Consider the following 13,587-nt stretch of genomic DNA (forward strand, 5'->3'; position numbering starts at 1 on the left):
AGGTAATTTTTTTTTTGAACATTTGTTATTTTTTTTAAATTTTATTTATTTATTTTTGGCTGTGTTGGGTCTTCATTTCTGTGTGAGGGCTTTCTCTAGTTGTGGCAAGCGGGGGCCACTCTTCATCGCGGTGCACGGGCCTCTCACTATCGCGGCCTCTCTTGTTGCGGAGCACAGGCTCCAGACGCGCAGGCTCAGTAATTGTGGCTCACGGGCCTAGTTGCTCCACGGCATGTGGGATCTTCCCAGACCAGGGCTCGATCCCGTGTCCCCTGCATTAGCAGGCAGATTCTCAACCACTGCACCACCAGGGAAGCCCTAAGGTAATTATTGATATGTATGTTCCTATTACCATTTTCTTCTTAATTGTTATGGGTTTGTTTTTGTAGGTCCTTTTCTTCTCTTGTGTTTCCCACTTAGAGAAGTTCCTTTAGCATTTGTTGTAGAGCTAGTTTGGTGGTGCTGTATTCTCTTAGCTTCTCTGTCGAATCTGAATGAGATCTTTGCCGGGTAGAGTAATCTTAGTTGTAGGTTCTTCCCTTTCATCACTTTAAATATATCATGCCACTCCCTTCTGGCTTGTAGAGTTTCTGCTGAGAAATCAGCTGTTAACCATATGGGAGTTCCCTTGTATGTTATTTGTTGTTTTTCCCTTGTTGCTTTCAATAATTTTTCTTTGTCTTTAATTTTTGTCAGTTTGATTACTATTTGTCTCGGCATGTTTCTCCTTGGATTTATCCTGCCTGGTACTCTCTGCACTTCCTGGACTTGGGTGGCTATTTCCTTTCCCATGTTAGGGAAATTTTCGACTATAATCTCTTCAAATATTTTCTCAGGTCCTTTCTCTCTCTCTTCTCCTTCTGGGACCCCTATAATGCGAATGTTGTTGCGTTTAATGTTGTCCCAGAGATCTCTTAGGCTGTCTTCATTTCTTTGCATTCTTTTTTCTTTATTCTGTTCCGTGGCAGTGAATTCCACCATTCTGTCTTCCAGTTCACTTATCCATTCTTCTGCCTCAGTTATTCTGCTATTGATTCCTTCTAGTGTAATTTTCATTTCAGTTATTGTATTGTTCATCTCTGTTTGTTTGTTCTTTAATTCTTCTGGTGTTTGTTCTTTAATTCTTCTAGGTCTTTGTTAAACATTTCTTGCATCTTCTCGTTCTTTGCGTCCCATTCTTTTTCCGAGGTCCGGGATCATCTTCACTATCATTATTCTGAATTCTTTTTCTTGAAGGTTGCCTATCTCCACTTCAATTAGCTGTTTTTCTGGGGTTTTGTCTTGTTCCTTCATCTGGTACATAGCCCTCTGCCTTTTCATCTTGTCTTTCTGTGAATGTGGGTTTTGTTCCACAGGCTGCAGGATTGTAGTTCTTCTTGCTTCTACTGTCTGCCCTCTGTTGGATGAAGCTATCTAAGAGGCTTGTGCAAGTTTCCTAATGGAAGGGACTGGTGGTGGGTAGAGCTGGGTGTTGCTCTGGTGGACAGAGCTCAGTAAAACTTTAATCCGCTTGTCTGCTAATAGGTGGGGCTGGGTTCACTCCCTGTTGGTTGTTTGGCCTGAGGCGACCCGACACTGGAGCCTACCTGGGCTCTTTGGTGGGGCTAATGGCAGACTCTGGGAGGGCTCACACCAAGGAGTACTTCCCAGAACTTCTGCTGCCAGTGTCCTTGTCCTCACGGTGAGCCACAGCCACCTCCCACCTCAGCAGGAGACCCTCCAACACTAGCAGGTAGGTCTGGTTCAGTCTCCTATGGGGTCACTGTTCCTTCCCGTGGGTACTGACGCTCACACTACTTTGTGTGTGCCCTCCAAGAGTGGAGTCTCTGTTTTCCCAGTCCTGTCAAAGTCCTGCAATCAAATCCCATTAGCCTTCAAAGTCTGATTCTCTAGGAATTCCTCCTCCCGTTGCCAGACTCCCTGGTTGGGAACCCTGACGTGGGGCTGAGAACCTTCACTCCAGTTGGTGGACTTCTGTGGTATAAGTGTTCTCCAGTTTGTGAGTCGCCCACCCAGCAGTTACGGGATTTGATTTTATTGTGATTGTGCCCCTCCTGCCGTCTCATTGTGGCTTCTCCTTTGTCTTTGGATGTGGGGTATCCTTTTTGGTGAGTTCCAGTGTCTTCCTGTCGATGATTGTTCAGCAGTTAGTTGTGAATCTGGTGCTCTCACAAGGGGGAGTCTCATTGGCCCATTTTTAAATTGGGTTATTTGTCTTTTTGTTGTTAACTTATAAGTCCCGTATCATATATATGACTGCAAATATTTTCTCCCATTCTGTAGGTTATCTTTTCAGTTTCCTTTTTTTTTTTTTAATTTTATTTATTTTTTGGTTGCCTTACGTCTTCATTACTGCGTGCGGGCTTTCTCTAGTTGTGGCGAGCAGGGGCTACTGTTTGTTGTCAATGCACAGGCTTCTCATTGCGGACACTTCTCTTGTTTTGGAGCATAGGCTCTAGGCACGCAGGCTTCAGTAATTGCAGCACACAGGCTCGGTAGTTGCGGCATGTGGGCCCTAGAGTGTGCGGGCTTCAGTAGTTGTGGTGCTTGTGCTCAGTAGTTGCGGCGCACGGGAGTAGTTGTTCCATGGCATGTGGGATCTTCCCAGACCAGGGATCAAACCCATGTCCCCTGCATTGGCAGGCAGATTCTTAACCACGGTGCCACCAGGGAAGTCCCTATCTTTTCACTTCCTTGATGTGTCCTTTGAAGCACAAATGTTTTTAATTTTGATGAAGACCAATTTTTCCATTTTTTTTCTTTTGTCACTTATGCTTTTGGTGTTATATCTAAGAGACCATTGCCTAATCCAAGGTCACAAGATTTATTTGTTTATTTATTTATATTTTTAAAAAATATTTATTTATTTGTTTATTTATTTTGGCTGCGCTGGGTGTCAGGTACGGCATGCAGGGTCTTCACTTTGGCATGCGGGATCTTTTAGTTGTGGCGCTGTTTTTAGTTGTGGCATGCGAACTCCCAGTTGTGGCATGTATGCAGGATCTAGTTCCCCAACCAGGGATTGAACCCAGGCCCCCCACATTGGGAGCGTGGAGTCCTCCCCACTGGATCACCAAGGAAGTCCCAGTCACGAAGATTTATGCCTGTGTTTCTTCCTAAGAGTTTTAGCTCTTACATTGATGTCTATGATCCACTTTGTTAATTTTTATATACAGTGTGAGGCAGGGGTCCAACTTCATTTTTTTGCAGGTGGCTATTCAGTTGTTCCAGCACCATTTGTTGATAGGACTGTCATTTTCCCTTAAATGATCTTGGCGTCCTTGTTGAACATCAACTGACCGTAAATGTGAGGGTTCACTTTTGAATTCTCAATTCTCTTTCACTGATTTGTATATCTGTATGTCTAAGTCACAATGTCTTTTTTTCCTCCAGCTTTTTTGAGATGTAATTGACATATAACATTGTGTAAGTTTAAAGTGTGATACACTTATATTGCAAAATGATTACCACCATAGCATTAGCTAACGCCTCCATCACATCACATAATTACCATTTCTTGTTTGTGGTAAGAACATTTAAGATCTACTCTTAGCAACTTTCAAGTATATAATGCAGTATTGCTAACTATAATAACTATGCTGTATTTTAGATCCCCAGAACTTATTCATCTTATAACTGGAAGAGTTTGTACCCTGTCACTAACATCTCCCCATTTCTCCAATCCCCTAGTCCCCTGGCAACTACCATTCTATTCTGCTTCTATGAGTTTGGCTTTTTTAGGTTCTACATATAAGTGATGCAATACAGTATTTGTCCTTCTCTGTCCACATTGTCTTAATTTGCTTTGTAGTAAATTTTGCAATCAGGAAGTGTAAGTCCTTCTACTTTGTTCTTTCTCAAGATTGTTCTGGCTCTTCCAGGTCCCTTGCATTTCCCTATGAATTTTAGGCTCATCTTGTCAATTTCTGCAAAAAAAAGGTATCTGGGATTTTGATAGGGATACATTACATTGTATCTGTAGATCAATTTGAGGAATAGCGCCTCTTAACAATATCAAGTCTTCTGGTTAATGAACATGAAAAGATGTCTTTCCATTTTTTAGGTCTTTAATTTCTTTCAATTATGGTTTGTAATTTTCATCATACAAGTCTTGCACTGCTTTTGTTGCTTAGTTTGTTTTCATCTTTGGACTTAGTTTAAGGTACTTCTTTCCATGCAGAAAAATTTCATTTTTAGGTAATCAAATATAATGAGTCATAGTTTTTAAATGGGCCAAATATTTGAATAGTTATTTCCCCAAAGAGATAGACATATGGCTAAGTAAGCACATGAAATTTTGCCAACATCATTATTCATTAGGGAAATGCAATAAAAACCAAGTGAGATACCACTTCACACCCACTATAATCAAATGGCTATAACCAAGGAGACAGTAACACATGTTGGCCAGGAAATGGAGAAAGGAACCCTCATATGTTGCTGGTGCAAATGTATAATGGCACAATCACTTTGGAAAACAGTTTGGCGGTTTCTTAAAAACTTATACGTAAACTTACCCTACCACCCAGTAATTCTAATTCTAGGTATCTACCCAAGAGAAATGAAGACATTTGTCTACACAAAGACTTGCATGTTAATGTTCTCGACAGTGTTCGTGATAGCCCTGAAGTGGAAACAATCCAAGTATCTATAAGGTGGTAAATGGATAAACAAAATGATATAACCATACAATGGAATACTGTTCAGCAATATAAAGGAATGCAGTACTGATATGTGCTACAATGTGGTCGCACCTTGAAAACATCATGTTGAATGAAAGAAGGCAGACATAAAAGGCCACATATCGTATGATTCCATCTATATGAAGTGTCCAGAAAAGGTAAATCTATAGCGACAGAAAGTAGATTAGTGATTGCGTAAGGGTGGGCATGGTGATTGACTCCAGAAGGCAAGAGGGATCTTTCTGGGGTGATGGAAGTGTTCCAAAACTTAATTGTAGTGATGAATACCTAACTCTATAAATTTTATAATATTATTGAATTGTACACTTAAAATGGGTGAATTTTATTGTATGTAAAATGTACCTCAATAAAGAAGTTTAAAAAAAAACCACTGAAATAAATAGGAAAATATTAATCATTTCTGGATTTAATATTTAATATTTTCTGGATTCTGGGTTTTGTGTCATTTAGGCCATCCTCAATCTGATATCCTTAAAAAATATATTTTTTTAATTTTTTATTTATTATTTATTTATTATTTTTATTTTTGGCTGTGTTTGGTCTTCATTTCTGTGCGAGGGCTTTCTCCAGTTGCGGCAAGTGGGGGCCACTCTTCATCGCGGTGCGCGGGCCTCTCACTATCGCGGCCTCTCTTGTTGCGGAGCAGAGGCTCCAGACGCTCAGGCTCAGTAGTTGTGGCTCACAGGCCCAGTTGCTCCGCGGCATGTGGGATCTTCCCAGACCAGGGCTCGAACCCATGTCCCCTGCACCGGCAGGCAGATTCTCAACCACTGCGCCACAAGGGAAGCCCCCTAAAAAATATTTTAAGAAAAATATTCTCTCCTTTTTTTATTCTACTGCGTTAGCAGTTCCATCTTTTGTATTTGAATGTTCTATCTGCCTGGAATGTATTTGAGTATAGAAAGTGAGATAAGATGAATAAGATATATTTAATGATGATAATATTTTTAGAAGTAGAACTTTTTTCTCCCAATAAAATCTTATTCTGTACCCAATAAATTAAGAAAACTAAAAACAATGTTCAGAATCTTTTCTACTGAAATATTTGCATCTATGTACTGAGGTCAGTGTTTAGGATGTTCATTGCAGCATTGTCTAGAACTAAAAACCCACTGGTAGAGCTGGTTCAACTATGGTCTATTCACACTACAGATTACTGTTCAGCAGCTAAAGATGGTGTTAAAGCCATTTGTGCTGACATGGGAAGAAATCTGTGGAAAAATGTTAAGAAGGCAAACTTCAGAAACAATGAGTATAATATAATTCAATTTTTCTAAAAACAAAAACCCACATCCGTACATATATGTATTTATTCATTTATAAAGAAAATAATCTGATGGATATATGGCAGCCTGTTAACTGTATTTACTCTTGAAAAGTGAGGATTTTGGGGGGCATGTGGGGATAGTGGTAGTGATAATAGTGGGGCATAAAAGGGTCTTTAGCTTTTTAGTTTGCTTTTACACTGTTATTTTGTAAGATGACTCTTGTCTTTTAACATTTTTTTCAATTTGCATTTTTGAAAAGATCATAGATTTACATGATTTATTATTTTTTATTATTATTATTTTTTTACAAATATTTTGTTTATTTTAATGAAGCTGGTACAGACAATGTCCATTGAAAACCCATATCCCAGGCCAAAAAGTACAAATAAAGTCAAAAAGAGCAGCGTTCTGCTGTATACACTTCTGCATGAATAACTTAACTGGTAATGAAAATTAGAACTTTTCTGGGATCTTCTGACAAGATTTTTCTCTCATCTTAAAATGCTTTCTCTTCAGTGAAGCCATCTTTGGAGTTAGTCATTATTTTCACCACCTCTGTCACCTTGACTCCAACCTGATATTCCTTTTCTTTTGGTCCAGACCCTCAGATTTTAAAAGTAGCTTCAAGTTAAGGAAAGGTCATTTTTTCCACAGTTCAGTTCTCTGAAAAACTTCCATCTCCCACTGAAAGTCACAGTCCAGGAGTGAAGTGATCACATGCTAGAACTTCAGGGCCAATTGGAAAGTCATTATGAACACTCTCATTAGTCAATCTTATTTATCACAAGCCTGTAAATGCACAATCCTGGAAAAGGCAGCCTCTCTGTGCACACACGTAATTTTTAAAAAGGAGAGGGCAATATGAATGGGGCTGAGGTTTGATCACCCAAAATCAGCACAATGAAAACAAACAATAATGAATAATGGGCACTAGAATTCAAATGACCAGATGCTCTAAAGAGATGGGGTGCCAGTTTTCAATTCTGTTTTGAACACCACATTACAAAAGAACTATTTTTAAAAATAAAAAAGGATTAAGGGAAAAGAAAAAAAAAAATCTAAATTGTTGAATGACCCCCTGTTTGTTCCTGATAAACTTCAATCACATCTTCCTCCATTCCCAGTTCTTTTGGAGTGTGATTATCAGCAATTCTTTGACCTTCAAAGAGAAACCTGAGTGAATTCATGGGAACTCCCTGTCTTTGACAGTATGATTCTTTGAGTTTCTTGAGTTGTGTTGTCATTTTCACTTTGAAGTGAATCTCACTGCCATCCTGTCCGATGACTTTGAGTTTAATATATTCTCCTTCCTTCTTATCCCCCAAGTCCTCAGTTGAAGGTTTTGCCTCCTGGCCAGACATGGTGACGGTGGTTTCCCCCAGGGTCTCCGCACAGCAGTGGCCTCGGGTAGGCAGAACCTCGCTCTGGGGTTTACAAATCCCTTCCCCACAGCACAACACCACGGCTCTACATGATTTATTTACAAAATAAACTATAACTGGCAAATAATTCCTCCCTTAGCGAGCAAAGTTGTTCTGTTTTTACACTTTAATAATATGACATCATCATCATCAGTGTAATTTAAAAATTGAATTATATGGGACTTCCCCCGTGGTCCAGTGGTAAAGAATCTGCCTTACAATGCAGGGGACGTGGCTTCGATCCCTGGTCGGTGAACTAAGATCCCACATGCCACCGGGCAACTAAGCCCACGCGCCACAACTACTGAGCTTGCGTGCCTCAACTACAGAGCCTGCTGTGCCGCAAACTACAGAGCCCGTGCACTTTGGAGCCCGCGCCACAACTTGAAAAGAGAAAACGCCATAACGAGAAAGAAGCCCGTGCGCCGCAATGAAAGATCCCACATGCCACAACGAAGATCCCATGTGCCACAACAAAGACCCGACTTGGCCAAAATAAAATAAATAAATATTAAAAATAAAAAATAAAAAAGGTTTTTAAAGAATTGATTTATATATAAAACAATCTGAAGCTCAGAAGTTAAAAGACTTGGTCACAGAGATAATTGACTTTGGAACATTTTCTCCTAAGAACCCATGTTTGGCTGAATGACAATACCTATCAAAGAAGTTTATTGACCTAAGAAGGAAATGCTGTGTAAACAGGCTAATGTCTCTAGGTCAGTGGTTTTTAACAGGTGATTTTGCCCCCAGGGGGACATTTAGCAATATCTGGAGACATTTTTGTTTTTTTACAACTTGGGGAAAGTGTGTTGACTGCTACTGGCATCTGGTGGTGGAGACCCGGGTTGCTACTAAACATCCTGTGATGCATAGGATAGCCCCCCGCAACAAAGAGTTACCCAGCCCTACACGTCTGTAGTGCCAAGGTGGAGAACCCTGCTGTAAATCATATTTCACAAAGCTTTATTCACTCAGCAGATATTACAGTTGGGGGATTAGTTCATAGCCAATGAGAAGATGGGCATTCTTAGGCTTCCTTTATTTGTACTTCCCAGTCTGTTAATCAGTGGACTATAGAAGATGTGAAGGGAGAGTCTTTTATCAAGACCATTCTTGGGACTTCCCTGGTGGCGCAGTGGTTAAGAATCTGCCTGCCAATGCAGGCGACACGGGTTCAAGCCCTGGTCTGGGAAGATCCCACATGCCGCGGAGCAACTAGGCCCGTGAGCCACAATTACTGAGCCTGCGCGTCTGGAGCCTGTGCTCCACAACAAGAGAGGCCGGGATAGTGAGAGGCCGCCGGCGCACCGCGATGAAGAGTGGCCCCCGCTTGCCGCAACTAGAGAAAAGCCCTCATACAGAAACGAAGACCCAACACAGCCAGGAAGGGAGGAAGGGAGGAAGGGAGGGAGGAAGGAAGGAAGGAAGGAAGGAAGGAAGGAAGGAAGGAAGGAAGGAAGGAAGGAAGGAAGGAAGGAAGGAAGGAAGGAAGGAAGGAAGGAAGGAAGGGAAAGAAAGAAAAAAAAAGAAAGAATCTGCCTGCCAATGCAGGGGACAAGGGTTTGATTCCTGGTCCGGGAAGATCCCACATGCTGCGGAGCAACTAAGCCCATGTGCCACAACTACTGAGGCTGCACTCTGGAGCCTGACGAGCCACGAGCCCACGTGCCACAACTACTGAAGCCCGCTCGCCTAGAGCCCGTGCTCCGCAACAAGAGAAGCCACCACAATGAGAAGCCCGCACACCGCAACAAAGAGTAGCCCCCACTCGCTGCAACTAGAGAAAGCCTGTGTGCAGCAACGAAGACCCAATGCGGCCATAAATAAATAAACAAACAAACAAATAAATAAATTAAAAAAAGAATCCGCCTGCCAATGCAGTTTCGAGCTCGGGTCCGGGAAGATCCCACATGCCGCGGAGCAACTAAGCCCGTGCACCACAGCTGCTGAGCCGGCGTGCTGCAACTAATGAAGCCCACACGCCTAGAGCCCATGCTCCGCAACGAGAGAAGCCACTGCAATGCGAAGCCTGCGCACCACTCTCCGCAACTAGAGAAAGCTCGCGTGCAACAACGAAGACCCAACTCAGCGAAAAAAAAAAAAAAAGACCATTCTTTGGGGTCAGGGAGGAAAAGCAAAGCTAACACCCTACTTCAAAATCACAAGCAGATTTACCTTTCTAAAAAGCATTAAAAATATTAAACTTTAGTTAATAATGTGCATGCTGATCTGATACCTGTAACTTACTTTGAAAGGCATTAAAATATGAAAGGGATTGATAGATGGAGAAAGGGATGGGTAGGTATGTAATAAAGCAAATATAGTAAAATGTTAATTGTAGAATCTAGTTGGTGGGTATATGAAGATTGACTGTATAATTCAATTTTTTTATATGTTTGAAAATTTTCATAATGGGGGAAATCAAAAACAGATTCGCACTCTTTTTAGCAGACTCTGGGTTAGTAGAAACCACATTGCTGATTTTGCTGGGTGGCCTCAGGCAAGTTACTTAACTTTTTGATTTTCATCTGAAGAACAATTGTTGTTTGGCTCAAATAAGATACTAATATGGTGAGGTTCAAATGAAATAGTGAATGTGAAATCACTTTGAAAAGCATAAAGTACTCTAAAAATGCAGTGCATTACTATTAGGAAGGATGAGTGTTCAACCAATTATATACCATGGCTCTAGGTGTTCTTGACAACTCCCTGTGTAATGACATTAACACTGTTTTACCTTCTTGAGATTCAAAGTATAAAGCAACCATAACAATTTCTATCAAATATTTCTCAAGTATTTGTGAAAGACTTAGATTCCTATTCTAGGATGAAAGAATCATTCTGTCTTTGTATAACTTTAATATTTTTTTCCTGTTTTACTTATAGACTGCCAAGGTCTCCACTTAGGGCAGTGGGAATCTTTGACTGTGGAACATTGGACATGAGCTTTGCCATTGGCTGGTTGAGAAGGAGAAGGCAGAATGTCTGCATTGTTACACCACAGAGCTCAAACTTCAGAAGACTTTTGAGTTAAGCAGTGTCATTTACTATGCACGTGATTATGTCTTCGTCTGTCCTATATGATCATCACAAACTAATGAAGCACCTTTTAGGTCTTATGAATTGAGGTTACACTTTTTCTGGATGCTCTGGCAACTGATAGAGGTAGGATTGGGCTGGGTTTTGTGGGGAATGGTGGAAGGGAAAGAACTCATCTTTCCCATTCTCCAGTCTTTGCTCAAGTCAAACATCTGTGCACGTAAAGATTAGGTTAACTAGGGAATTCCCTGGTTAGGACTCTGTGCTTTCACCACTGAGGATCCCCGCAAGACACGTGGCGTGGCCAAAAAAAGAAAAAAAGAAAAAGATGTAGGTTAACTAATCTAGGTTGTTGTATAGAATAGGATTGAATCTAGAAAAATGCTTCAGTTATTACATTAGGACTTAAAAAATATAGAGAGAGGGCTTCCCTGGTGGTCCAGTGGTTAAGACTCCGTGCTTCCACCGCAGGGGCAGCGCAAGTTCGATCCCTGGTCAGGAAAGTTCCGCATGCCATGAGATGCGGCCAAAAAATAAATTATATATATATATATATAGAGAGAGAGAGAGATGTGAAATGTGAAAAGCAAAGTTTCCTCCACTTTTTTTTTTTAAACATCTTTATTGGAGTATAATTGCTTTACAATGGTGTGTTAGTTTCTGCTTTATAACAGTGAATCAGCTATACATATACGTATATCCCCATATCTCCTCCCACTTTTATTTTGCTTGAGGGTTTAAGTGGATGTTCTCTTTGAGGGTACAATTTGAAAATAGTGGATAGCTTCTTACATTTTACTTTGTATACTAAATATCATAAGTGATTTTAACTTCGTGTGTGTGTGTGCATGTATACTCATGCTGATGTGCTTATTGCCTTTTCTAGGACCTGTGAAAAATGGAACCAAACTCTCTAAGGACAAAAGTCCCAGCTTTCTTATCTGATTTGGGGAAGGCCACATTGAGGGGAATCAGGAAGTGTCCCCGCTGTGGCACATACAATGGAACCCGGGGACTGAGCTGTAAGAACAAGACATGTGGAACCATCTTCCGGTATGGCGCGCGGAAGCAGCCTAGTGTTGAAGCTGTCAAAATCATAACAGGCTCTGATCTGCAAGTCTACTCGGTGCGGCAAAGAGACCGGGGCCCTGATTACCGATGCTTTGTGGAGCTAGGTGTTTCAGAGACGACCATCCAGACAGTGGATGGGACGATCATCACTCAGCTGAGCTCTGGACGGTGTTATGTCCCCGCATGCTTGAAAGCTGCCACCCAGGGTGTTGTGGAAAACCAGTGCCAGCACATCAAGCTGGCCGTGAACTGCCGGGCAGAGGCCACCCCTCTGACGCTAAAGAGCTCGGTCCTGAATGCAGTGCAGGCCTCCCCAGAAACCAAGCAAACCATCTGGCAGTTGGCCACGGAACCCACAGGTCCCCTTGTACAGAGGATTACTAAAAACATTTTGGTGGTGAAATGCAAGGCAAGCCAGAAGCATAGTTTGGGGTATTTGCATACATCGTTTGTGCAGAAAATCAGTGCCAAAAGCTTGCCTGAGCGCCGTTTCTTCTGCTCCTGCCAGACTCTGAAATCACAGAAGTCGAATGCCTCCAAGGATGAGGCGGTCCAGAGATGCATTCATTTCTTTGCTTGCATCTGTGCCTTTGCCAGTGACGAGACATTGGCTCAGGAATTCTCAGACTTCCTAAATTTTGATTCCAGCGGTAGGTGGTGTCGTTGACACAGTTACTCTGTTTTTCTAAAATGGCAATGAAAGTGTCCCACTGATGGCATTTGGAGATTGTCCTAGCAACCTTCAGAAGCAGTTGCTAGATAAATCAAATGAAAAGCATTCCTTCTTTTAATCCCAGTGAGCATACTTGCATAAAGTTTGGTTGGTTGGTTAGTTGAAATTAATGATCAAGAGACTACTTGTGCATTTTCATTGAAACAATGAATCTAGCAAAGTTAGCTTTGCTTTGATTTTTTTATTCCACAGATGCCCTATGTTAGTAAAAACAAAGAACAAACAAACAAACAAAATCCCTTTTATTTTGTCTTGCTTGCTTGTTTCTTATCTTTGAAGATGGGGAAAACTAGTACCTTGCTCAAAAGATCTTTAAATGTTTCTACATCATCTTATGTTTTTTACATTTTTATCTTGTAGATGCTTTTTATTTTCATTTCTGAACGATCTTTAGTTGGCAGCAGCTCCCAACTTTTTAGTTTTACATTTCTCTGTAGAGCCTTTTATCATATTAATGGTCTATGAACAAAAACATATGTTTGGGAGAGTTCTTTAAAGGAACTGATTTTAAAGAAGACGGTCACTCTATAATTTGTTTTGGGGATTTAGATTTTTAGAAATTAATTTTCTGTAGATAGGGACCCATACTTACTCTTGGGTAGTATTAATAATTCAGAAATTTGTTATATTTTAGGTCTAAAGGAGGTTATTGTGCCCCAGCTAGGTTGCCATTCAGAATCAACAGTATCAGCTTGTGAGTCTACTGCCTCTAAGCCAAAGAAGAGGAAAAAGGAGGAAGTATCTGGTGAGAAGCTGTTGGGTTGGTTTGTTTGGTGGTGTTACCTTTAGAGGTGGTTTTACTGTGTTTTATGTGTTTCACTGAATCTCAGCAAGTATAAGAAATAATGTTGTTGTTGTTTCCTGAAAAAAGTTTTACTCTCCCTTGATGATTCTTTCTCAAGTAAAGCTAAGAGTCGGTCCTACTGGCCAAGTATAAGATCTGACCAAACTCCACTTTTAGTTTTCTCATCCCTTAATCATTCAGACTAGTCTTACACCTTACTCTGCCTTAGGACAGTGTTACGAAATTTTCATCAATAGATATATTTTTTTTAATTTGTGACAATGGTTAATTATATTTTCCACGATAATTTAGCAATATAGTATGTTATGTGCATTTTCAGCAGGTGGCACCATATATGTATTTTTTTTCTTTTTAAATTCAAATATATCAGTGTCAGTTAAAGACTCATATAAATCAGTATGAAAATGCTGAAGTGTCCTAGTCGGTAAGCGTTAGAAGACCTAGGCTCTAGGGATTTCCCTGGTGGTCCAGTGGCTAAGGCTCCGTGCTCCCAATGCAGGGGCCCTGAGTTCGATCCCTGGTCAGGGAACTAGATCCCACATGC

At 40.9% G+C, this 13,587-nt stretch overlaps 1 protein-coding gene and 1 pseudogene across 10 annotated transcripts in view; one reads left to right on the forward strand and one right to left on the reverse strand.

The window, feature by feature from the left end:
* LOC309643329 (uncharacterized protein C2orf42 homolog) overlaps positions 1-13,587 on the forward strand; it is a 49,584-nt gene that overhangs the window by 15,408 nt on the left and 20,589 nt on the right. For 4 of the 9 annotated variants that reach the window (XM_082426030.1, XM_082426032.1, XM_082426033.1 and 1 more), the window contains exons 2-4: positions 10,282-10,560; positions 11,321-12,155; positions 12,873-12,983. In XM_082426030.1, coding sequence (XP_082282156.1) covers positions 11,333-12,155; positions 12,873-12,983 — 934 coding nt within the window. In that variant the 5' untranslated portion in view covers positions 10,282-10,560; positions 11,321-11,332. Of the gene's footprint in view, positions 1-1,524; positions 1,733-1,774; positions 4,841-10,281; positions 10,561-11,320; positions 12,156-12,872; positions 12,984-13,587 lie in introns of those variants that run through there. The other 5 variants (XM_082426028.1, XM_082426027.1, XM_082426029.1 and 2 more) reach the window with 5 other exon arrangements.
* LOC309643375 (small ubiquitin-related modifier 1 pseudogene) lies at positions 4,853-8,614 on the reverse strand (annotated as a pseudogene). Its single transcript has one exon. The product of its transcript is annotated as a small ubiquitin-related modifier 1 pseudogene (transcript).

Source organism: Balaenoptera physalus (genome assembly GCF_965194825.1).
Source record: "Balaenoptera physalus genome assembly, chromosome: 15".
NCBI classification, from domain to species: domain Eukaryota; kingdom Metazoa; phylum Chordata; class Mammalia; order Artiodactyla; family Balaenopteridae; genus Balaenoptera; species Balaenoptera physalus.